The following is a 23308-nucleotide window of genomic DNA, read 5'->3' on the forward strand; positions in this document are numbered from 1 at the left end:
TGTTTTCCATTCAAGAGGTCAGTAGTCAGGGTCATTTACAGCAGCACCCCTGAGGCCAATGGAGTTTGCCCAGGTCAGGCAGCAGCAGGGCTGATTACAAATGTTTATAAACCTGGCAAATAAGAACCTTAATTGACAGATTGTGGTTTTTATATGTAAAGGAAGACGTTAAATGAACTATAGCTAAAGGCAGACTCAGAGGTGCAGAATAGATCTATTCTAGTGCTCGATACATTCAATTTTAAGGTTGTTACTTTGATATGACACACAAAACACAATAATATAATATACAATAAGACAAGAACTTAGATATGTTTTCAAATAAAGGAGTAAATCATTAAATGCTGTCACGATAATAATGTTTCAGCAGTTTGACGTGACCAGTCAAGAAGTGCCCCTTCAGGCGTTCACCTGTGTGTTTGCCAGTGAATGAACCTGTAGCAGGAGTCACACCACACCTCCACCTGCTGTCTGTGTTCACACGGGGAGGTCCCGCCCTCTTTCCCAAGATAATTTTCTATTGGACGGCAGGATGAGTGACTGATGCCAGTGTGGAGCACCTGGGAGTCAGTCATCGGCGGTGCTTTCAGTGGAGCTGCGTACAGGGAAACGACTACAGCAATGCGGACGAAGAAGGGGAAAACGAGGGGAATAGTCCGGTTTTTTTTTAACGACCCGGCGGATCGGGGCTTTGCTTCGTCTTAAAGCATGATTTAACAGTGATTACGCCTCTAAAACCGCAAAGAAAAGGACATTTATTGGCTTGGAAGCAGCTCCGGGGCGGATATTTTCCCGACAGAAACCTTACCCAAATTCTTATTCCCAGCCCCGGTTGTTTGGAATAGTCAGCGAAAAATAATGATTGCCTGAATATATTTTTATACTGTCTTGTAGTGTTTTTTGCCAGCATCGCTTCCCATTTTCTTTTACAAACTCGCTATGGTTGACTCCCCTACCATGAGGAAGACTTTTGTGGTTCCAGACATAAAGCCCTTGGATTTGTATGACTGTACTAAAGCAAAAATATGCGCAAGTGTCGGATGGCTACTGGCAAAGTCCTACGGCAGTGCAGGTAGGTTTCAGTTTAGGATGCGGGCCCGGTGATTTATGATATGTATCGGTCGCGTGAAGACCACCATCCTTGTGTTGACCTAACAATGATTATATTTTGTTCAGCAGTGCATCGAAGAGCACATGCACCTAGGGCGACTACAGTGTGTGTGTATAGCTCAGCGTTTTTCAGCACAAAGAGCAGCATATGAAAGGGGGAGCATGCATGGTACGCATTTTTGTGACTCTGACACATGTCATTTGTTCTCACTCAGTGTGGTCACTTTTTAAGGTGTGTGTGTGTCAGATAAACAGGCCTTCTCCCTGGGCCCTTATCACGCTAACCCATTTTGTCGTATTTCTAGCCGCCAGGCTTCTGTCACAAATCGCAGGCTATAGGGTAGGTTTTTAATCCGGTTACACAGACGTAGCACATGGGGCGTAGATGCATTTCAGTACCATTCATGCGCCTCGGCGAGACAACCCCTAGTATCCTGTGTGAACTACTGCAATTCATAACCAGGATCAAATACCTGCATGCAATAGCTCATTGTTCACTGAGTGATAATCCTGAAATACCATAGAAATGTGTCTGTTTTGTCCCACAAAATCCTAAATCAACAAAACTCAAGAGGCGCTTCTGAAACCATCCGACCATTATGATGGAAAACATACCCCCCCAGAATATAATTTTGTAGCTATCTATCATTGTAGGATATTTATTTTGAGGTTTCCTGAGACAAGGCTAGGAACAGAGTCAGCTTATGACCCTGTGTTGATAACATGTCTCCTTGTTCTAGGGCCCTATCTGTTAAAGATTAGATCTCACAAGGAAGACACCAAAATAGTCTGTTTGAGAAGACATGATGACATTTATCCCTAGATTCCTTTTAACTTTGTTTTACCTGAAGAGCACACACAGTGCTCTACTGATTGTCTTGGACTATTTGTATAGTAGCTAGTTATCTTGTCAACAAAAGAAGATATGGAAAAACACACTATCATTCCTGACATGAACAAACACATATCAGTTGTAGGTTACTGGTTATGGTTTTAGTCAGAGAATATGTTTTGGCTACAAGGAGGTGAACTTTATTTACTCTTAACAACACGAGTTGTGTGTTACACAATCCCAGTCAGGCCTTTGGTCCAGGACTGTAAACTGCTGCAGTCTCTATGGGCTCTGTTTAAAACCTCAACCACGCCCTCTGGTCAAAGTCACTCTCCATGCTAATATACAGGAGTATGAGGACCGAGACCATGCTGTGTAGTTATATCATATATGTGTAGTTTTATCTTTATTAACATAATTGCCTTACTCATAGTTTTCCTGCAAAGTCAAGATTACCTCATCTAGTCCCTCCCAAAGGACCCGGGAGCCAGACCGGGTCATCTGGTCCTCTGCTCATCCAGGTCAATTAATCTAATGTTAACAATAGGCAACATTTTAAATCTGTGAGTCTTTGTGTACTTTATGGACCACACACTCACTGTACACATCTCTTGTCTTTATTTAGATTGAGGAATGTTAGACCGTATCTTTACATGGGAGTTTGTCATGGCCTAATGACAACGATCTTTAATCTGAAGTAGTTTACCCTAAAATGAATCCATGTGCAAACATTATAATCTGAAAGCTGTTCGGCTTGGACTAAAATGGCTTTGTCATGATGAAGAAAACATTTCAAGGCTAGAAGCAAGGAAAAGGGTACAGAATACAAAGTCCCTATGTGTCTCGCCTCTTTGGCACAATAAAACCCTTATATAGTATAAAGCTAACTATCTCCTACAAATATTTAAAAACAACCATGCCTAAGCTTAACACTTTTTGAAATGCTAAACGGAAGAGCTGCTGCAATTATTTTGCAGTGTCCTTTAGCCAAGTAAACACAGAACCACCAGATAATGCCATCCCCACATTTCCTTGTTGTAGCAATAGAAGCACACAGTGTGGGAGTTCCCTGTTGTTTGGAATTTCATAATATCATAACATTGTTAAGAACCAACTAGCATGACATCTAATTAAATGCTTTAATATATTGTAATTAGTAAGTGCTGTTTCATGTGTCACAATGTCCACATTTATTTATTGTTCTATGTCTTTGAAAACTTGCATGCAAGATATTTGGCTGCTCAAATAAGAGATAGTGTCTCGTGATATTTTGTCAAGCGATGACGTATACTTTTTGTATAATGTTTTCCATCACTGGAGGAAAGTGGTTCGGCAAGGGTGACGAGAGTGATCTGCCCTTTAAATTTTAATTATGACAGATGACTTGACAGATAATTTAAGACTGACTCAAAGTAAATGGAACCGTTTACACTGGAATGAGACCAGAAACTCTTGATTCACTAGTTTGATTGCTTGAGAAAAACATGCTCATATAAACTGACCTTGTCATTAGGATGATATATGTGAGTTCTGTTTTTGTGCTTTTTTTATAATAAATCTGTTAAAAATGTAAAACACACTTTAAATAGCATATTGCCCATCTTAAACATTCACTTTGTTGTCCATCAGTCTCTCGTGGCCCTCCTTTCCTGTTGTTTTTTTTCACTAGCAGCAAAAAAACAAACCACCCTGTAACTCCATGTTGCAAAATAACTATTTCTTTACCATGATCCACCTAGCTACAAAGCTGCTTGGATCTCTCTGAAATCCTGTCGGAATGATTACTTATCCTCGCCCAGTCTTTGTAACTATGGTGAGTCAACAAAGGACAAGGACCTGACGAGGATGTTGCCTTGCTATTAATGTTTACTCAGGATGTTGGAAATCCTATTGGTTTTCTATGATACTCTTCAAGACACAGGCAAACCTCTTGATATAGTTTCGGAGTTACAGTGTGGGTTTCGAAGTAAAGTTGTACTCTATTGTGAGAGTCATTTGACACTGAATACAGGGACAACGTAGCAGAACAGTTTACAAAGGTCTGGTTGGTAGTTAGTGTCTAACTTGACGACATTTTGTTGAGGCAGGTAATTGCTAACATGAAGACATTCTGTACTTTGCCACTCTGTCATCCAATGTTGTCCTGTTAGTCTCTCAAGCACCCATAATGCAATCACACTCTCTGCCTATAGGATGTGCTTCTGTGTACACTGGCCCTCTAATGCAATTCAAGCTGCTGTTACTAATGTCATAGTGGAGCACAGTCTGTGAGGATGTGTTACAGGATGCACAGGGCTGTTAGGGATGTCATATTCCTGGTAAGGGGACCATTGAACGTAGGGAGATGGGAACTGCCTTGTGTAGTGCTCAACTTTTGTTTTGTTATGTTTTTTAGTTTAGTTATTTATTAGCATTGTCTGTGCTTGCATGTATATTTCCAAGTTTCAGCTATTTGATCAAGGAAACATATCAGCCAATTGTTCACATTAGTTAAAGTTGCAATACATTCAAAGTGCATTGATAATTAAGAAAATGTCTTCAAGCCAGTGTTATGCACGATAAATGCATCCTTATATGTTTTACAGCTGGCTATTGAAACATGTTAAAACTAGGCAACAGTATTATTATAAATCAAACAAAAGTGTCTTGCTAGTAGAGTCAACAATCTCTTCCTGTCTTGCCAGTGATGTCTAAGCTGAAGGGTTTATGTTGGTATTATCATTTCCCTAATGATCACATATGTGGGTAGGGTTTTAACATAGCCCTCCTCACCAGTTCAAGATTTTGGCCAACAAAACACTTCCTGCTTTGTTTTACAGTAGTGTTTAATCATCTGTGTTTGATCTTTTTCACCACATGATAAGGGTTGTTAATAGCTCAGTTTTCCAAGAAGGATTTAGAAGTCACACTCTTATCATCACTTTTTTCTATTCCAGAATTGGTAAGAAATAACAAATTATCACCAACTGTGATTTATGTATGTTAACACTTATGCCTAACATGATGTGGGGTTTGAATTGGCTGCCATCGCTGTGCCATTTTATAAATATAGGAAGCTGTTACTTGACACTGACAACCTTTTTGAAACCGAATGCTGATTGTTCCACTTAAATGTAATATGAGAAGGGCTGCGTAGAGGGTCTTGTCAAACCTTGTTTTCCCAGAGGAGCCAGCTTGGTTTATACTCTGGCTGATTTCAACCAACCTTTAGTTGGATGTGTTTCCGTTGCCCTGTGTCCGTTGATTAGTGTCAGACACGTGTGGTAATGTCTGTGACATGACCAGCATGCAGGCTCAATCAGTCAATGAAGTAGAAGGACACATGGCTCCTGTTTCCAGCAAGCGATCAAGCAATGCAGGTCGGCACACATAGAAGCCAACATAGCTGCACTGACCACAGCCATGATGGCAAGTTGCATTATTTCCAGTACACTTGATTAGCTTTAGTTGTAAGTGACTCAATATTGTGTGTCACACAAAAGTGAAAGGGTGCTATGGTCTTTCCCAGTTTGCTTTTTGATGACAGACATTTTGAATAGCTGTATTTCAATTATAATATTGTTTTCTTCCTGCTCAGGAAAGTAAGAGACACAGCTCAGCTACTGCAGAGAACACCTGCATGTGTTAGAGATGAAGTATTTTGGTTACAATCTACTTGGTGTACTTGCTTTAACCTCACTACTTTATAAGGGATCTTATTTCTCCCTCTCCCGGAACTTGTTGAACTTTGACTTTGGTCTTCTTACTCAGGATAGTAGATATGAACTGACCCCATAACCCGTGAAAGTGACAGGGGAGGGAATCGCTCCAGTGAATGTTAACACACACACACTTGTGTTTGTAATCACAATATTCCCCTGGAGGTCTATTGATGTCAACGCTATGGAGGCACCACATTTCTTTTAGCTTTAGGCTTCTTTTCCATTAAGTCTACAAACTTGTTTTTTTTAATTCCACCTAATCCTTTTCGTTCTTTAGGATTAGGTGTGAATGCTCTGTTTTATGATTGTTTCTATTTTTAGATATGCACGTTTCTAGCTTTGGAAAATTGTATGTGGATACACAACCTTACATTTATATTCCATTTGTTTCTGTGGCATATGTGACACAAAGTTCTCATTGATAGCCAGACGGTCTCATAGGGAAATCATGCTCGTATCGATCTCTCTCATCTCACTGAGTTTGTTGCATTTGCATCCTGCTTTGCCTTCAGGGGAAGTTTTCTTTTTCTTTTTTTACAGGTCATCGGGGAAGTCTTTTTTTGTTGTTCTTGTTTTACATGTATTGGGTAAATACGTGGAGGTGTACAGTGTTAGGGACATGTCTTAATGTTTTGAGCAGTGAGCAATTGTAGTTATAGCACACAGGAGCATATAATAAAATGGAGCATGTGTCGTGACTGACAATATAGTCGTCAGAGTGAGAGTGAGAGACTGAAAGCAGGGCATTGTCCTGCACCTATGAAGCTTGTTTTGTTGTCTGATGTAAGTGGATCCATTACATGACTTTATAATGATACAGCAATATAGTAACACCTCCCTTGTAATGACCGCTTTGTTTCTTTGTCAAGCACAATCCCAGGACTCCTAAGTCCTTTCTCTTTTCAGGCAGACTGCTTGTATTTCAACCTATGAACTTTTTGTCCGAAGGCCCTTTAGCACTTATCCAATATGTTTGCACCGACAAACAAGCTTTTGAGTTTGCTGTTGGTTTGGTCTTCATGCAGAGAAACCAGTTTCACAGAAGGTGTGTTTTTAGGATATTGTTTGCTGTGATGGTATGTATAGAAAAAACAGTTTGAACAGATTCTCTAATAATCTTTGTCTCGTCACCAATAGAGTGTAGTAACGCAATATATAGCACACCCTAAACTCAGACAGAATTAGAGATTTATCCTTGGCTTTTGTTTATTTTGATGTTCGATCAGGTTGTTGTTTTTCTTACTGATTTTACTCTGAGGCGATCTGAAAGGGCAATTTTCACTGAAGATTTCTAAAAAAATTAAGCAAGGGGTTTAAAAAGAGGGTGGGAACGGGTGGCAGAGCATCTTGTAATCTGTAGATTCGAACCTCTGAGCTCATCATGCCCCACTGACCCTGATGATTGCTCTGCTCTACTCAATCATATGATTATAGCTCTGGGCTGTATTCACCAGTTTTCTTAATCTGGCAGAAAGACGGTTTCCACATAGATAATAAAATGCTCAAGATTAACTTCTGACTGAATAAATAGAGGGACTGCTAATGAAATAAATTCCTCCCAATTTTAGAACATTTAAAACTTAACCAACACATTGTTTGTGTTTATTATTGCCACCCTTTCTTGGTTGCGCCACTGCTCAATAAATGTATCTAACTGTGTCTGTTTGTTCTTTCCCTTGGTAGAGAATGTCGCTGTTGAGCTGCGTGACCCCTTCTACTGTGACCAGTATGAGCAGGAGCACCTTAAACCCCCAGTCACGCACCTCCTGCAGTCTTCGGAGCTTTACTGCCGGACCTACAGTCTACTACTGGGGGCTGGAGCCGAGGCAAAGCCCAAAGACAACGCCGCCCTGCTGCAGCTCCTCACTCAGAGAGGCCTAGTCTCCAAAGACCAGGACACACCAGTGACTGAAGCAGACCTCCGACACAAACCCATCAAAATGGTAAAGTTATGGGAACAGTAAACACATAGGTGATGACGGCCATCAGTCTTAATGGATCGTGTCAAGGAAATGTCAGAACTGTTATTTTGATAGAAACTGCTTATGTTTGTTTGTTTATAACCCTAAGGAGTGAATGTCTCCTCCCGTGGAACCAGATGCTCTGCTATCCAGCACAATGGGTGGAGTGGGCTCAGTCATTGATATAGGGGCTTGTTTATGCTTTGATTCGAGGGATTAAAGGACATCAAAAAGACCCCAACTCATTCAGTCCTGCCCCATCCCCCTCTTTGCGGCCCCTAGCTGATCCCAGGGGATGAGTGGATCCAGCTGCCAGCACAAGAGCAGTCATAGTGAAACAAGGGATGACTACTTAAATGTCAGGGTGTGAGAAGCAGGTCGAGTCTAGATTCTATAGCTGGTCCAGATCTCAACAATGGCTAAACAGTTCTGGTGAAACTTGAGATTCTGTGTTGCGAGAATTCTCTGGGCTGGCCTCGTGAAATCAAGAGAAACTGGTTTGTCCTCTTTGCTATTGACAATGTCTGTCTCTCTCTCTCTCTCTCTCTCTCTCTCTCTCTCTCTCTCTCTCTCTCTCTCTCTCTCTCTTCTTCAGTCCTGAAAGTGAACATACAAATACTTTTATCTTCAAATTAGGAATCATAATAGTCCAAAAGATGGACTCTTAGGTTTGATGGAACATTTACTGCTTTTCTGCTTCAGCTGACTCACTAAAACTCAATTTTGAAGAAATCCTACAAGAACCTATCCCATGCATCCTCAAAAGATGTAATTCAATGTCTTTTCCCCAGCACCCATCATGTTTCCTGCACCTAAGAACTGAAAGCTAGGTAGTAGGGAGCCGCCAGGGATCCATGTGAATAGTGTTGATGTTTGTATCACTGCTGTGTTCCGGCCACTGCAGCAGGTGTAGTGCTACTGGTGGCTTAATTGTCTGCTGGAAAATGTATGCCTGCACCTGCGTCTTAACTAGATGGCATAGAAACTGTGGGACAATTATCAGTTTAACCTGATGATGTGACCATTTCAAAGTTAGTTTAAGTAATATTATGATATAGCTCTATCTAGTATTACTGGCTTGCACTTTTATTTGTTCTTTGAAACCCGAGAGGTTTTGATAGTCAGAACACAGAAGTAAACCTTGACAGGGGATTTCCTTCCACAAACAATAACAAGTCTAAGTATCTATTTCAATCTTTTGCTATCCATTTCAGTCATTCAACCACCATCCCTTTGAATTGCATGTTACGTCAATTAATTCAGACCTCTACAAATCCTCCTGCTAGAGGTCTGTGCAGCGCTGTATACTTCTTGTGCTTTACAAAAGAGTTCTGACAATACCATCTACACTGACAAGTGCCGTTTTGCACCGGCAACTGCACTCAATGGCAAACAATATAAATAAACACAAGGTTTCTGTAATTTTCTGTTGTGTTAGGTGATTCTTCTTTGCAACGCCATCTCAGTTGTAAGTCCTAACCATCAAACTCCTATTTTGGCTGTTACAGTTAATGCTGCATTTGCTGGTTTCTGTTTGCATTTATGAGCCTTCCAGTCTTGTCTGCACTAGCACTGTAGCTACATTGTAGCAAGCAGAGAAAGTGGGTCATGCTGCAGCTGCATTAGAAGGATGGAGCATCGATGTGGGTCTTGGCCAGTGAACGGCTTTGGAGCAGCGGCAATCTGCTGCAGCACTGCTGTGTAGGCTTTACACATCCATGTGGAACAAGAGGATAACAAAGTGCATGTATATGAAAGTATGTTGAGTCATGCTCATCGCTGACGAGTTAACACAACTGCTGATTTACCAGCTAAGCTAGACACTATTGAGAATGTTTCACTTTGTTATTGAAACCTCACTCACATGATATCTTTGTGGTTCATTGCTGATAATTATCAAATTTTGCAGATGTATGAATCCAGGGATATAGGTTTATTCTTACCCATAGACATGTCAGTACTGGCTCAGTTTGCTGCTCTAGCATCAGTGCAGAGAGTGCCAATGACCCACTCTATACAGCTAAAACGCATTTGGCTATGATCAAAGTAGGGCAAAAACAGATTCATCATAGCAAGCTAACCTAGTACAGTAATTAGTATCTTCATCAAACTGTAAGCTTCTGCTACAGGATGAAGACACTCTGTTGATTTGTCTTGCTGCTAGACCTTGAAATTCCATGGTTAGTATTTGGCTTCAAATATATCCTGGAGGAAAATGGTTCGAGCTGTGTGTGATCTGAGACAAAGGAAAGTGAGTCCCATTTCCTCTGAATTGTAGGTTATATGAGAGGGTCAGGTTTAGAAGGGTGTATTTAGACATCATTTCAGAATTGTACTCTTTGTTTTTGTGTGCTGTTTTAATATATCCATAATATTTTAATTTGGATGTAAACATGAAGATCTGAAAGCCTAACTTTGTCACATATTTGACATCTATTATTATTTGTTTATATGTCAAATGTGGTGGTATAATTTGCATTTTTGGATTTGTTCACACTAAATTGTAGTGTATTGTAATCCCAGGCATGCTGGGCATAACTCTATATTTACTTGAAACAGTGAGTCAGTGGCAGCCCAATCTAGCGCCAGTGTCTTTACAATCCACAGTTATCATGAAAGCAAAGCTTTGTACACTGCAAGTCCTTAGAGCTAACACTGGAGCCTGCGGCTGCCTCCATCCCATAGTACTTGCTGTATATCTGTGCTTGTGTGCGTGTCCTACTGGTAACTGTCCTTCTGGTGGTGGCCCGGCCCAGATTAGAGATAATCTTTCATGCAGACTAAACGTCATCATCCACGATTGGATGACATGCCAGAGATGACTTGTGACCAGAGATGACCAGAGAGATTTACTCACCCCACACCTTATATGGCTCGCAATTTAAAGCTAATATGTTTGATTTTTTGTTGGTTGAGATAGTAGAATATCATCTGTTTTTAAATATACTGATTTAAATACACAGAGATTGCGTTCGTTCCCACAGTGACAAAGTAAGTCATGTAGCCATAATGCAGCTAACCCTCTTCCCGGTCCCTTGTTGGTTTTGGACGGATACTGACACTTTGTCTTAAATCATACTGCTGTGTTGGCAGGTTTCTGGTCAAGCGAGCATCAGTCCGGAGCTTAATTTAAAGTGGAAGAGGCAGACTATCAGAAATGCTAACCATCATTGTAAAAAAAAAAAATCAGCCTTTGACAATGTAAAGCTAATGTGCAGTATTACTTAAACTCATCTAGCGTATAATAAACAAGTTCCCCAGAGTTTAATGTGGAGATTTTCAAGACTGGGTCTCCTTGCTTAAGCATACAGTTCCTATACATATTTGTGTGCATATAACTGGTTTGTGAGAACCTCGAGTGTAAAAAACCCCTGCTGGGCCCCAGACCTGCCTGATCCCCCTGTTTGTCTCCCCCTCAGTAGGCAGGGGGATGGGGTTAAGTCATATTTCAGACAACATCAGATTTGCCCTCATCATAATCTCACTTAATGATCCGCAAGATGCCTTTGCCTTCTTTGTTTGACTTGGTTGTTGACACAGTTATGCAACCAGATTTACCAAATAGAGTCATTGAGATGTATTGTGTGTTGGCAGTGTTTTGTCCTCTCTCTACTGTATCAGTTTGAGGGCTCCAACTATTTGCTGGATAGAGGTTTCCTAGTAAAGAGCCGGTGCTAAACCAGGGACACGGAGCAAGGCTGCGGTCAGGCTTGTGCTCAGATGCATTGTGGGTCAGCTGGTTGGTTGTTATGGTGATCTGGCAGGCTCTGTGCAGGGTGTTTATGAGTTGCTACTCTCTCCCCTCTCATTAAGAAGACTTGTGATTAAGCTTAGCAGGCTCTCCTGGGTCTGCAATGGCAAAGCCACTAGCAACCCCCCTGCTTCCCCTCTCATTCTGATTTTTTTTGGTCATGAATCAAAGTCTACTCTCTCTCTTCTGAATAAATGCTCTACAGCATGACAGAGAGAAAGCTTTCACTAAGGTCTATCGCTTTTTTTTCTGTTGTTTTAGTTTTTTTTCTCCCTCCGTCACCCTGTCTCCTTTCACACTGTGACAATAGCTCCAACCTATGATTACACTTTATGGCTAAATCCAAAAAATCTGAGTCCCTTTGAGTGTTTAAAAATATAGCCACTCGCAACATTAGGCAGTAGTCTGTTTCTTTTAGGACCTGTGAACAGAAATGGTTGAATCGAGATGTTTCATCATTCATAAAAAAGCTATTCAGCCATAAATGGAATGTTTACACCGATAATATTTTTTTGTTTTGATTCACACTATCACATAGGTATAACAAGTTCTATATGTTTTTATTTAGGTTTAATTCTTCGTGAGCTGAGTTATATTTAGGAGTGTATCTAATAAATTGCCCACCCTTTTGGCCTACATAACTATATTAAAAAGACCTTTCAATATAAAGAAAGGTCCTTAGTTACAGGGATTATTTAGAAAGGAGTATCAGTAGCATCTGCACTTTTAAATGTATCGTTCTTTTAGCAAGACCTATTAATACAATATTCTGAATTGTTAATGTATATGTCTCCAAATCTGGCAGCCCTAATTAACACCTCTTTTATAAAACTGCTTACGGTTCCTTAACATCTTCTGCAGGGCTGTTGCAAGTGTAGTTGTGTACTTAAGAAAATGGACTGGAATTGTATATCCTAATGTTGGGAATCCATACAAATCACCTATACAAATTATCAAATGTTTAATACAATTAAGTGTGTTATGTTGTTTTACAGTGAACGTTTTACTTACAAAACAATGACTTGAATTTGCTCAGGCAGGATTGTTATTTTGGACCAAATAATTTTGTAAAATAATAATACAATACATTTCATGGAATCATATTATGAAACCTAATTTAATTTGTACAGAAGTACTGTATTTCAAATATTTCATCTAGGGGTAGTTGGGCTCTGAACCAGTCAGATGTGGCTTGCTTTGAGGAGCCCTAGTTCCTATAGCAGGCCACTGCAGATATATTCCCACTGAACAGACAAATCATGTCACAGGCACACAACCACTAGTCCTAGTCTTGGCAGCAGTGTTTGGAGGGCAGGCCAGCCAGGGCCAGTCAGCTCCCAGTGACTGACCGTGAGCTCTGACCAATACTATCTGACAAGCCTTTGCTGGCATCGCCCGCTCTGCCTGCCACAGCTCCAGGTCTGCCCGGGTCAGCACTTTACATCAGGGTTGAGTAGGCAGACATGCAGACAGGGCACATGCACGCAGCTTGACCGCCACCAGCTCCCATCTGGAGCAACATAAGAGGTTAGATGAAGAATGTCTAGCCTCTAAAGTGGGATTTGTAAGTCGTAAAAGGGAACAGGTACTGGTTTGCACAGATTAGGCTAAAAAATGAGGGTTGGAGATTGGTGGCCCCATGCCAGGAATGTGTTGTTTGTGATCTGCCTGCCCTCTCTGAATTGATTAAGGCAAGGAGCTTGTTGTCAACTCGTTGGGCAATAGTTAGAAGAGATGGCCCCCATACTCTTCAGAAGGCAAATGTATATGCAGATGAAGGACACAACAGTAGAAGAATACAATTAACATAGTATGCGTGGATAATATACGGAGTAAGAGTTGGTTATGAAATCACGTCACAGGCTAATCATTTTCCCCACAAGTATTTCTAACCCTGCAGACTTTGTTAATGAGTTATGGTATTGTTGAGGCTTTCTAAAATGACAACGATTTCCCCAGCTACACTGATTCAAAAACTGGATTAAAAGATCGACAAATAGCACAAGGGGTTGATCATGATTAAACCTAAATATTATTATATTCATTCATCATATACACACTAAATGGTTGAACGATCTTCATCGTAAGCACTATACACTGTTCAAAGATCTGAATAATTTACATACATGTTCAGGTCGGAGTCAGACAGACGTATAAAGTACAGTTGGTTCTTGCCCTGTGGCTCAAACCGAGCATAGCTTAATAAGCTAACAGGTTTATAGAGTTAAGGCGCTCTCGCTAACTGAGCTGATAGATTTGGTGGTGCATTTTAATGTGCTCTAGCCATTAGACATGGCTCAGTAATGGTCTCTCAAGTATAAGGAAATACACTTATATCGGTTGTCTTCAAATGCATGGAAATGTCATGTATGTGGAGTTTTTGTTTGATTCTTGTAAATCTATAGACAAAACAATATCTTGATTAGATGTTATAATGATAATGTTCTATGACAAAAGTCCATTTATACACCTAAAATGCAGAAAGTACATGGAACACCTGTTTCTTAAAGAGAATGCTGTTCATTGTTATGCTTCCTGGTGATCCAGTTGCAACGCCTAATTTTATCCTGTAGTCTCTGTTAAACATGAGTCACACAGCCATATTTCCCTGCACAAAAGGGAAGGCAAGCAGAGCAAATAAAGGTAAAGCAGCTGAGGAATGACAGTCCTTGTACACATGTTATCATATTACAGGACCATTGCTTATTTAACGACTTAATGATTGTACAAACACAGGTCCAAAGTTCACCCACATGTACTTTGAATGTGTGTTTGCTTGCTGGAACACTCAGTGTTTCTGCTGACTCAGCTGCCTTCTGGCGACCTCTAGGGGTTGCTGCAGGTAAATAATGGTTGTGCTGCAGTATTCAGCCGATCTCTGTTCTGCAGTGCCATGCTAGAGCAGTGAAAATGTCTGTGTCCAGCATTATTGTGTTAGCTGTAATTCATTAAAGCTGTCTAGGCTCTCTGTCCCTCCCTGTAAGTGGTCCCTCCTCTGACAGTTCATCTTCCTTCTCCCATGTGATTGGTGCAGAGTGCTCATCTGGCAGTGATAGATGCCCTGATGGCCGTGGGAGCCATGGAGACGGTGACTGCGGTGAAGACATGTGGTTCTGCCGATCTCCTGGGTGGAGCCTCCAGCTGGGAAGGTGCTCTGCTTCATTGGGTTAATGGGGTAAGGAGTACACCCAGCCGACACAATGATTGTTATGAATGCACATGTTCATTGTTTCCTGTCAGAAATGATTTGTCGTTTTCTAAGATTATACAATGTCTAATTAACTAAACAAATAAGGATGCTGTCACTTATTTACACACTGCAATGTATGTATGTTTGTGCTAACTATATTGTCTTCTTGGCATGCTCTCAGATAAATCAGAAATTAAGAGAACAAACTGAAGAAACCCAGAGTGACACATCTCAGGCCGTTATGGAGCCCCAACCCGTTCAACCCTCTGTAAGTATTGCATTACAAATGTAGTGTAAGGTTAAGGTCATTACTTTGTCTTGTCCTTTCAAGTAAGTGACGTCTTCACTACTCTTTCTCACTAGTTTGTCTAGTTCTTCCACTGTAGGCTTAATACCTCTCCCTCTGCTCCTATTCTCCATTTCCTTGTCTGTCTCTATTTCCTGTCCCTCCTCCTTTCTGACAGTGTCCTACTCGCTGGTACTGGAAACTTGTTCCTGTAAGTTCCTTCCTTTCCTCTAGCCCTTGTCCCCTGTCCCTCCATCCCTTCAGTGTCTCCATCAAATGTATCAGCAAATATCTGAGGCTCAGGTTTGTTTTCTTTCTCCATGTGCTGGTGTGAGAATGCCAATTTGCATCACATCCTAATCTGCATTGAAGTGCACGTAACAGCACAGGGCAGGGCTTTGTTATTTGACACACGAGTGGTGCATGAATCACAAGTGGTACTCTAGCTTTCTTGAAACTGCCTTGCCCAACCGGTTCCTCTGGTCCTTGTTCAACAGAGGTGTGTGTTTGTGTGTGAATGGCTATGGGCATTAACAGAGACAAGCTTCTAGTCGGCTGGTCTCTGCAGACAGTGGTCTGTTTGTATATGTGATGTGGTTGTACCTGAAACCTTCTTTTCTCCTTCCCCTGCATCCTGATACTCTCACTTGTCCCACTTTCTTCCAAATAAATCCTTCTTTCTTTACGCTCTGATTAAGTCACTCACTTTGCACCTGCCATGTTTTTTTAACCCAAGTTATTTTCTATACATAAGCATGACCTTTATGTGTTCTATTTTCTTTCATTCACAATGCTTTATGTTATGACACTTTCTATGACTTTTAACTCTAGTTTGGAAAAACCCGAGTTTGGTGTTGGTTGCAACATCACCTAATAAGTCACATTTTAAAGGAATAATTTTCACACAAATAGATTATTTATCTATGAATTAGTTATCCTGTTAGTGATAATCAAATGGTAGTTATTTCAACAAAATATTTGTTTAGGAACACAGTGCAGTATTTCATTGTTTTCTTTGTTTGTTGTTGTGTTATTTTAGCTCCGCTACAGGAAGGATAAAATACAGTCCAAACAAAAGCCAATCTTCCCGGTGGTGAATGAAGTCAAAGATCTGTCCAGTGGTTGTGCTGTTGCTGCAGTCATACATTACTACTGCCCTGGCCTGCTAAGACTTGAAGGTACTTACCAAAATGTATAACCACAAACATTTCTTTAGTACCTACTGTGTGTATGTTACTGTAACACTTTTTCCCTCTCTATTGAAGATGTTTGTATGAAGGAGTCCATGCCATCAGCAGAGAGCCTGTACAACCTGCAGGTCATCCATGAATTCTGTGAAAGCTGCCTGAAGAGCTGCTGTAACTTAACATTGGAGGACATGCTGTACACCCCACAAGAGCTTAGGGTACATACATCAACACTTCTGATTGATACCCTGACAAAAATATTGATTGCTGTATTGTCTATTTAATGCCTGATTTATTCTGTCTGACTTATTTAGCTCAACTGGCTGAGCTTCCTAGCAGAACTGCTTAGCTGGTTTGAAGTACAAAGGCCAGAATTTGTTCAGCCAATAGACCCATTGGGTAAGTGTTGCCAGCTTTGTGGCCTTTTGTAATACTGTATAATCCTACCAGTAAGGTAATACATTGATTATCTGTCACAAAGTCTAATAACTTTTTTTTTGTTAGATGTATCCACACCTGTAACACCAAATCGTTCGAGTGGCAACAGGTACAGAATCTTTCGAAATATGTTTTTGCTTTTGTAGAAGTCTGGCATATTCTTAATTTGAAATGAAGTATTGTTTCTCTGCCTTACAGTACCTCCCCTTCTATCTTCAAGAAGCCTTTCCTTCCCATCTCTTCTCCTGCATCAGGTACATTTATAACAGTGTCCCTATATCATTGCATCAAACCCCAGTGTTTTGTACACGTTTATAATTTTACAATCTTGTTCACATTTTAACATCAATCCTTGTTTTTTATGGTAGTTTGTGTATATATTTATTTGTGTATTGCTTCATTTGTGTATCCCTATGTGGTGTGCATGCCTTTACGTGTCTGTGTGTGTCCCGTTGTACTCAGGATCTTTGACTCAGTCTACCTCAATGTCTCATATAGAAGGAGTTGGAAAGACATGGAGTAAGAAACCTCTCAGGTATGACTCATTGATTCAGTACCATATGAACTCTTTTTATTTAATTTTTTTACTTAATTTTGCTGATTTACACTCGCCTTTTTTCTTCTTAGCCGCCCTCTGTCAGCAGTGTCCTTCAGCATCCCCTTTGGCCTGGACAGTGATGTGGACATTGTGATGGGCAACCCTGTGATAACCCGCTCTATGAGCTCAGACCAACTCAACCCAGCAGGCCAACACATGACGCGGGTGCCCTACACTCCTCCTGAAGACCTCAGCCATTTGGTGAGCAAACCTCCTGGTCCACAGAGAGCGTCATGGTCCACCCAGTCTCCCACTATCCCAAGGGTGGCAGAGGAGAACGGCATTCCAGAGAGTGAAACGGGAGAGCTGCCAACAATTGAAGAGGCTCTCCAAATCATCCACAACGACAGCAAGATGGAGCCCCGTTTACACCCTGATGGTGCTCCTGATGGCTTTTATCTCCACTCTCCTGATGACCCTGCAAGTTCTAGACATAACATCAAATTAGCACCCATCAGCTGCTCTGCCCCTACACGCTCAGGAATGATGTACCGGCCCACTGGAGAGTCCCGGGAGTCCAATCGCACCAGAAATACCTCTGAATGCTCAAGAGATGATGACTCGGTCTTGAGAGACGGCAGTGTGGACTCAGACGCATCAGAAGACTTTCCCAAGGCCCAGTCCACTCCATCCACACCAGCTGTTAGCGCACACTCTGCCGGAGGCCATGGCAAAGAGGCGTCAGATAGCGGTGTGAAGATGACCAGCTTTGCAGAACGGAAAAAGAAGCATGTTATGGATTCTCCAAAAGCCATTGACTCCTCTCCTTCTTCTGAGCAGATGACCACTTTGGCACAAAAGTCTGATGAAAGCCCCAGCAAGAGCCCACAACTGAATAATGAAATGTCTGAGCTGGGAACTCGGCTTGAGGAAAAGCGAAAGGCTATCGAAGCCCAGAAGAAACGCATTGAGGCTATTTTTGCAAAGCACCGTCAAAGACTAGGGAAAAGTGCCTTTCTGCAGTTAAAGAAGGAGCAGCGTGAGGACGAAGGTGAAGGACAGGGAGGGAATGGACATATCAGTACCTCATCCACAGAAGAAGAGCTCTCTCGCTTGAGACTGGACGAAAAGTTAACTCAACTGGAAGAGGAAGAACAAGATGAACAGCGCCTCTCAGTGGAAGATGACGGAAATGTCAAAGGAGGACTTCAGGCAAATAAACAGATCAGTCACTCCAAAGAAAAGGCAGGTACACCAGGAGAGAAGGGCCCTGGGACTCCTGGTGAGAAAACAGTAGCTCCACTAGGGGACTATAACAATGCTGTTTCAAAGCTGACTGCAGCTCTTAACTCTCTGCAGAGTGACATGCAGCGGCTGACCGATCAGCAGAACCACCTAGTCAATAAGAAAACTCTAACTTCCAGCAACAAATCCTGGGTTATTCCACCAAGCCCTAAAACGTCAACTCCAGCCCCTACTCGTCTGTCGCGGGAATCAACCCGAGATTTAAATTCAGCCTCCTCTTCTCCCTCTCCATCCCGCAAAATGACGCACTACACCACTCCTCCTAAGTCCCCGAGAGTCCAACGTAGGACCCAATCTGTTCCCCCTAAAAGCCCGAAACACCACCAACAAAGTCGTCCCTCCGAGGTTAAGGTCCCAACCATCTCAAGGGCGATCACCGCACCACAAAACGTGGACCGAATCCCCCACCTTCGTCGTGTAAGTCCCTGGCAATCCCACGACCAGACTTTGTCCTCATTCTCCATTGGTGATTCTGACGGCCAAGACGAGCTGCGGTCATCTGGACCAACTCCTGTCCCCACGCCGACACTGACCGCAATACCACCTCCTACCCCGACTCCCCGTCCAGCCACAGATGACACACTGTCAGAGGTGGGCTCCAATGACGATCATAGTATATTTAGCATGGACCTGGAGGCCGGGCCCTCGCATGGTAGGAAGGAGGGGTTTGCACACGGAGGATACAGCTCTGGTGCACCATCGGAGTGCTCCTTCGAGAGTGATGTCCCTGCAGGGCTGTCGAATGGCAAACGCAGTAGCCTGATTGAGATCTCGCTGTCTGCCCTGCGAGGAGATGGGGAGGAGGAGGATGCTCTCTCTGACTCCATAAGTGAGCGGACTGAGATGGAGGCAAAAGGAGGGCTTGGTTTCTTTTTCAAGGTAGGTCACCGATTGTTATTACAAAAATGCTGTTTTTCTAAGGTCAGTTCATTCATGCCTTTTTTTAAATGTTATTTATTTATTGTTAGGATGACAAAGAGCGAACAGATGATGAGATGGCCCAGAGACGAGCAGCTCTGCTGGAGAAACAGCAGAAGAGAGCAGAAGAGATGAAAAGACGCAAACTTGAGCAGGAAAAAGAAAAAGAATTAAAGTGAGACCTGTTTTTTGTAATAACTGTGTCTGTACCCAAATATAGGCTGTAGAAGTATCTTATATTAGGTTTGGTCAAGTTTCGACATTACTGTAGTTTCAAGTTTTTGCAGCATATAACTGACGATGATTTTCGATGTTCTGCTTCATTGTCCTTGTGAATTAAACACATTTTTATCATTACCTGCCTGATAAATCAAATTGAAAGTTTTACACATAAACTTTCTATGATTTTAGCAAACCTCAGTGGATGACTATTGAGGGCTGGGGGAATAAGGAGGACAGGCCCCAGACTCCAGGCACCCCCCCAGCATCAGGCACCCCACCTGGCGATGGGACGCCCCACCGCAGAGGGGACTTCACACGGCAGGAGTATGAGAGGAGACATCAGCTGAAGATCATGGAAGATTTGGACAAGGTGCTGAGGCAGAAACCCACCACGGTTCGCGGGGTCAAGAAGCAGAGGCCCAAGACTATGTTCAGAGATGACTCAGTCCTCTCTCATAGCCCTGTCAAAGGTTTAATGGGTACATATTTCTGATGTTGAATCACCTAGGTCTTTGTATGCCCTTGTCCTACACACATTTTAGTTTCTCACATTTTAAATTTGCCTCCTTCTAGGCGCCAGGCTGAATAAGGTGTACTCTCACTCCACCATGAACCTGTCCTCCATGGCTAACGACTTGAGTGTCAGGAAGTCTCCCAGGTAACCTGCACACTGCTGATGGCTTCTCTTTTATTGGAAAATGGGATGCACATATCCTATGTACTGATTGTTGAACAGAATAATAATTTTAATTCCAAAAAGGAAAAAGATGGTCTTAAATATCATATATAGAATAATAGAGCTGGGCAATATATCATTATAATATAAGATTAACTATGATTCAGTGGAGTTAAATGAACTGAAGAAGTACATCCTGGGGATGAAGTACACAATTATTGATCACCTTTTAAAATGTGTCTGTAAAAAAACGTTCGCCAGCACCAAATGCCAGCCATAAAATATGATATGTAATTGCATACCTACTACATGTTTTCTGGTAGCTTTAATCAGTGTTATCAGGGGCAAATGTACATGCAATACTGTTTGTCTACTGTATGTATTGTACATACAGCCTCCAAACTGACTTACCTCCATTTTACTCCTTCTAGCCGTTCTCATTCTCCTTCTCGGCTAATGTCACCAAGACGAACAAGTGCTCACAACGGAGAGAAGGACTGGGAGAATGGCTCCACTATTTCATCAGCTGCTTCAATCCCAGAATACACTGGTCAGTAATTATTGAAACTTAAAATTAATTATGTTGAAATTAATAATGTAATAATTTTTTTGATGTATTTATGGAATGTGGAAATGCTGTGTTTTTCAGGACCAAAGCTTTACAAGGAGCCTAGCTTTAAGTCCAATAAGTTCATCATCCATAACGCTATCACCCGCTGCTGCATGGCCGGCAAGGTCAATGAGTCTCAGAAAAATAAGATTGTAGAGGTAAGCAGAAGTCCCCTGTAACTAGGCTATAATTGACTGTGATATTTGTCGGCTAAACTCACCTTGAGGTTTTGTTTTGATTTTCAGGAAATGGAGACGAGCATGGCCAACCACTTCCTCATCCTCTTCAGAGATGCCAGCTGCCAGTTCCGGGCAGTTTACACCATGAACCCTGAAACTGAGGAGATGGTGCGGCTCACTGGCATCGGACCCCGGTGTATTGCACCTGAGATGGTTGAGTCCATCTACAAGTACAGCTCTGATCGCAAACAGTTCACTGCCATCCCGTCCAAAACTATGTCCATGAGTGTTGACGCCTTCACCATCCCTGGTCACTTTTGGCAAAAGCGCCCTGGAACTCCCAAGAAGCTTGGAACCCCAAAATAATGTCGGTAGATGAGTAAAGATGTGCAGAGGTGTTACTATTCAGGGAACCAACTCCCAACTTGATTTGGCCAGCAAGGCACTTGCAATTGTGCAGTTAAACAATGACAGAATGACTGGTCAACATGGACGCTGAGTATAATCCAGTCAACTCTACACGCCAAGAGAAAGGGCCAGTTACTCACCCATTCAGCCAATGTATTTACAATAGTTTTCTCTTGAGGGCTTCTGATTGGCTCTGCCTCGTCTACTAAGATTGTAAAATGTAATGCGAAATAATCCTGTTGGGACGAAAAATCCTCTTTCATTTGCACCCTGTCTCCTCATGCCTTGCCTTACCTTGGTCGTTTTTTGCAACTCTTTGTAAGAAGTAAGAAATAGAGAGGTCAACCTCACTGCCTTTGCACCGAAACAGTGATGTGTGCAACAGTGTTTCGGGCCAGAGTAGTCCCCGCCCCTTTTAATTCTGCTCGCTTTTTCCTTTTGCTGCCTTTTGTTAATGTTCCAGTGCTCACCCTCTCTCCAGTCTACACAGACGAGTGGAGCAGCTCACCGTTCAGACTGGAGATCTAAGATGAAAATGAATAAGGGGTAATTCAGCTCTCATATGAATGTAGGGCAAACACTTACCACTCACTCCATTCAAGGGTGTTCTCACTGGTTGGTCAGGACTAAAAAATTAGGTTGTGTGTGGTTCCTCTTTGGGCTGCACTGGTGGTGGATACTGTTGTTGTCAATGGCTTTGCACACCTAGAGACTGCCTGGGGTCCCATAGTCCGCACATCCCACTCCATTCCAACTCCTTAGCTGTAGACATCTGGATGTTTTTTTTATACTATTTTGACATGTTTTTGCTGGACAAATCGCTTCAGCCTTTGGGAGCTGAAGGAAGAATGAAATTATTGAGACTTTTTTTCCTCATATCATGCTTTCTAATTTTCAACATGTGATGAATTGAAATGGTATCTGAGCTGATCTTGAAAAACTAAACTGGAAACATGAAGGAGGGCTTTACCATGTTTATAATTACATGGATACAGCTCTGTGTGAAAATGATAATCAAGGCTGATTTAATATATACTGAATGCTGATTACTCTTGATTTTTTTTTGGACAATGATTTGTAAAAAGTTAGTCGACCTTTGTAAGCTACCAATAAGCTAGCCTGCTGCTTAAGCATTAGTGAGAAGTATGTTTGAGATGTGAATGAGTGTATGAGAATTGTCAAACAACTGAAAATTGAAACCTTTTGTCTTGGGATTAATAAATCCTTTAGGTCACTAGGAGTCTGTTTCCTATTAAATGATTCCCTGTTTGTGGTTTTCTTGATGAAGGATCATTCCAGACTGTCGCAGCCCTCACCTTCTCAACACAGACTCCTTTATGTATAACGGGTGGGAATGTAAGGCGCCAATGTAAAACACTTTTTTTGCCAGTGAGTCCAAGCTGTTTGGAAAAACACTTGACTCTGCAGTTGTTTGTAATCAGGTCAATATTGCTACATAACCTGTTGTAATTTGGTCTTGTTCCCTTCATTTGCAGTCTTTAGCACTACAGCAGCTGCCGTGGTGCAGCTGTCTTCTTCACTGACTGCCTCCAACAAATGTTATTGTTTGAATGAGATTCCAATACAGATGTGCGAGAACATTTTGGAGCCACATCTAGGGAAACAAAGATGATTGAGTGTTGAGGCGTGGACTTAGTGGATGTTTGTATTTATAAGTTTGTAAAGAGTAGTATGTGGTAGGTAAACACTATAATTTGACTCTGTGCAATTATCCCTTAAGAAATCCCCATGTCCCCCAGAGATGTATTTATTTAGTTTGCATTAGATGATGCATTAGATGTTTAGTTTCAGGTTCCACTTGTGTCTTTTTTGGTTAAGGTTGTAAGTCTCTCATTCATTTCATAGAAATTCTCATAACATTTGTTTTCTTTCCCTTCTGTTTCCAAAATCTGTGCCAGCACATTATGTATGATCATTTCATAAATTGACTATCCTTGTCAACTGGACCAGACCAATAAAAACCCTTTTAAAATCA

General features: G+C 41.7%; 1 protein-coding gene across 5 annotated transcripts; it reads left to right on the forward strand.

Moving 5' to 3' along the window:
- Positions 1 to 534: 534 nt before the first annotated feature.
- On the forward strand, positions 535 to 23308 carry camsap3 (calmodulin regulated spectrin-associated protein family, member 3). Of its 5 annotated transcripts, none has more exons than XM_079642982.1 (18): positions 535 to 1072; positions 7327 to 7586; positions 14390 to 14530; positions 14727 to 14813; positions 15010 to 15042; positions 15871 to 16009; positions 16097 to 16236; positions 16333 to 16417; positions 16523 to 16565; positions 16655 to 16710; positions 16919 to 16991; positions 17084 to 19178; positions 19268 to 19392; positions 19629 to 19909; positions 20013 to 20097; positions 20547 to 20665; positions 20765 to 20883; positions 20971 to 23308. In XM_079642982.1, exons 1-18 carry the CDS (start codon positions 940 to 942, stop codon positions 21268 to 21270), a joined length of 4314 nt encoding a protein of 1437 aa, XP_079499108.1. In that variant the 5' UTR covers positions 535 to 939; the 3' UTR covers positions 21271 to 23308. The 5 variants fall into 5 exon arrangements, with proteins under 5 accessions (XP_079499108.1, XP_079499107.1, XP_079499110.1 ...); XM_079642981.1 differs by having other exon boundaries at positions 536 to 1072; positions 19629 to 19918; XM_079642984.1 differs by having other exon boundaries at positions 536 to 1072; positions 16955 to 16991; positions 19629 to 19918.

Source organism: Notothenia rossii, assembly GCF_949606895.1.
Source record: "Notothenia rossii genome assembly, chromosome: 8".
Taxonomy (NCBI): Eukaryota; Metazoa; Chordata; class Actinopteri; order Perciformes; family Nototheniidae; genus Notothenia; species Notothenia rossii.

Coding starts and splice junctions, on each gene's coding strand:
- camsap3 (XM_079642981.1), top strand. CDS start 940: ATGGTTGACTCCCCTACCATGAGGAAGACTTTTGTGGTTCCAGACATA. Junction 7,587..14,389: donor GACACAAACCCATCAAAATG/GTAAAGTTATGG, acceptor TGATTGGTGCAG/AGTGCTCATCTGGCAGTGAT. Junction 16,010..16,096: donor TGGCCTGCTAAGACTTGAAG/GTACTTACCAAA, acceptor TCTCTATTGAAG/ATGTTTGTATGAAGGAGTCC.